General features: G+C 39.8%; 1 protein-coding gene across 1 annotated transcript in view; it reads right to left on the reverse strand.

The window, feature by feature from the left end:
• The window catches only part of angptl5 (angiopoietin-like 5), a gene marked incomplete in the record, with an annotated part of 7,467 nt that extends 6,229 nt beyond the window's left edge, over positions 1–1,238 (reverse strand). The window contains 1 exon segment of the mRNA XM_014003177.1: positions 857–1,238. Within this exon segment, the coding sequence (XP_013858631.1) occupies positions 857–913 (57 nt within the window).
• Positions 1,239–3,021: the final 1,783 nt, after the last annotated feature.

Genomic DNA, 3,021 nt, shown 5'->3' on the forward strand with positions numbered 1-3,021 from the left:
TTTGTTTGTGTACAAACTAATACAGTATCAGAGTTTTATATATTTATACTTTTCATTCAACCACAAATTCACTCTGTCTAGGAGGCACAATTTATACGGATAGTATTTATTTTTTACAATAACAAGCTGGAATGAAAACAAGCAAAAATGAAATAGAAGTAAAAACTTTCTACTTCTTACCTTTTTTTAAATGTAAGGAGTAGAAAGTACAGATAATAATGTGAAAATGTAGGAAGTAGTAGAAGTAAAATGTAGGCTGAAAAATATTTACTAAAGTAAAGTATAGATATCCAAAAAATAAAACGAAGTATTTGTACTTAGTTACTTTACAACTCTGCACACACACACACACACACACCATGAGTGACTTGTAATGACAATGGTGACATTTACAAAGTAAGAACAGACCATCTTTACCACAAATAGAGTGTTTCTCATCTCTGAGCAGCTTAGCTGTGATGTCACACGGGATGGAGCAGGCGTCCTTATTTTTGACCTCCTTCAGAGGTTTCTGGCCTCTGGCCTGGGGAGTTGTTAAGTCCTCATTGGCAATTTCTGACTGGTTCAAATTACTACCATTTCCTTGAATCTAAAGATAAATGGAGAGCAGTAGTGAGAGTTTGTGTGTAAACAGTGACTGACTGCTTTGCTCATGCTGTCTTTTTCATTAAGTAAATGCAAAAACATTGATATGAACATGGTGTATTCTTAATGAGATTAAAGCTCAAACACTCTAACAAATGCTCAACAGGAGCATCTCATATTCTTTAAAACTTCACGTTTTAACACCTGGCAGTCGTTTTGATGATAAGCAATAATCATTTGATTTATTTTACAACATGCAAGTTGTACATACTGCAGGGGAAAGCGGAAGCGAAGTGAGCAGCAGGAGGACAGTTGTCGTCCACATCATCTCAGCCTCAGGTTGTTTCCTCTCAGAGRGAGGAACAAAAACTTGTTCAAACAGCAGACACTCCTCCCTTCATTTATGCTTTTTGTTCCATCCACTATTTGCGCTCCACTTCTCCTTTCTTTTCAGTTTTCACCTTCTCCTCACACTTAAAAGTGGAAGTGACTGATGAGCTGCTCCCACTTTCCTTGTGAAAATCCCATGACAACATCTTTGCGAGAAGAGGTCTAATTTGTTGCTGAAAGTCTGAATATTTTCCCTACAAGGAGCTGAATGTGCAGATTCTACATCTGTGGTGGAGTCCTCCCTAATGCGTCGAAAACCAGGCATTGCTGTTTTAAAAGGTTACATCCTGCAGCCGGCATGAGAAACAGATGTGGGCAGGAAAAAAATGTGCAGCTGGTTTTATTGAACACTCTGTGTCTGCTTTTGGTCCTTGTGTGGGAGCTGCAGGTTGTGCATTTAAAGCAGGGTATTTCTGTTCCTTGTGTGCCCAAAACGCTGACTCATACGTCTGTATACAGACTCCAAGAGGGTCACAGCAATTTTACTTGAGTTAACAGAGTGAAGAAAGTGAAAAGAGCCTCGGCACGCTTCTGCAGACGGCTAAAGCCCGTCACTTCCTTGGAAAAACGTATTCCCGAGTGCCAAAGAAAAGATTCTCTGCTGATCCTAACCTGTGTGAGTTTACAATCATGGTCAGTGGAATGTGAAAAACCTGGTGCTGCAGCTGCAGGGCCCCCACATCTGTACAAGATTAGGTCCTCCTGTAAAGCAGTTTATGCGTGTCAGTGACAGGGGAAGGCATGATACGACTGTGTCAAGTACTCAGTCAAAAACTGGTAAGCAAAAACCTGATATCATAGCTTCAACAAAAAGCCACTGTTGAAAAAAATGTCATTAAATATTGATTAGAGTTTATCCAGGGGCGTCCGATCCTGGTTCTTGAGGGTCTKGATTGTTTAGAGACTCTAGTGGAGATTTGAATAGTTTTCTGTTTCAAGCAAAGCACAGACTGGTAAAGAAGTCAGGCAATAGTTTCTGTAGCTCCCATTTTATCTGCTAAAACTTGTGGCTCCTTCAGTGTACTCAGGTGTCTCTCTCACGCTTCTCTAGCACCATCGATTACTCAGTTTGTGAGGACCACCTGCTGTCAATAGACTTACACATGTCCCTTGTTGCTTCCATTTCTTGATGATAGATTGTTAGTTCATTCAATATACAAAAAATCCCAATTTGTCTATAGGTTTTATTGTGTCCTTAGTAAACTAATTGTAGGAGAGCTAKAAACACAGGGAGAATTCAAGGTATWAAGGTGAAACAGTGCCATCTAGGGCTCAAACCTGTGCATTACACGTGSTGTCCTGCTTGCTGCTGATCATGTTGCACACTTACACATGTAATTTTGTGTATGTATTGGGTTTTTTTTGCACACAATGAATGTTGCATGTTATAAAACTTTTAAAAACTATCTAGACAAATTGTAAAGCAACATAACATGAGACGAAAACAAAGCACTGATACTGATGCAGATATTAAAGAAAACAAAGTTTTTAAGGAATTGAAGATCTCAATGTAATTGTATGTGGAAGATATTAGTAAAACTGTTTTGAAAAATGTACATGTTACAAAAAAAAAATGCCATGGCACACATCTCCTGACTGAGCTGAACATTTTGATATATGAATGGCTAATACCAATGGCTAAAACAGAATAAATGGTCTGTTGTCCTCTTTCTGCAGCCTGCAGCGACCCCTGCAGCCTCTCAGATGTAACAGCAGGCTGTAATGCCGCATGTCTTCCTGCAGAGGGCGACAGTCTGCGGCTTGCTGTCGAGGCTCGGGACAAACAGGCTCCGGCTGGGTTGGCCTCATCTCGGGGCGGATGTTTTCTCAGCGCAACTTCCCAATACCCCATCACCCAACAACCCCCCCCCAAAAAAAAAAAAAAAAAAAAAAAAAAAAAAGACCCAGCAAATGGCTCCAGTAAATCTGAGCTCTCCTCTTATTAGTGCTCAACTTCAACAGMGGGAAAAAAATCGCACAAACTTGAAAATTCACATTAAATATTTAACAACAAACTGGCATTATTTACAACTAATGCACGTGGGA

The sequence above is a fragment of the Austrofundulus limnaeus genome, unplaced genomic scaffold, assembly GCF_001266775.1.
Source record: "Austrofundulus limnaeus strain Quisiro unplaced genomic scaffold, Austrofundulus_limnaeus-1.0 Scaffold17, whole genome shotgun sequence".
Classification (NCBI taxonomy): Eukaryota; Metazoa; Chordata; class Actinopteri; order Cyprinodontiformes; family Rivulidae; genus Austrofundulus; species Austrofundulus limnaeus.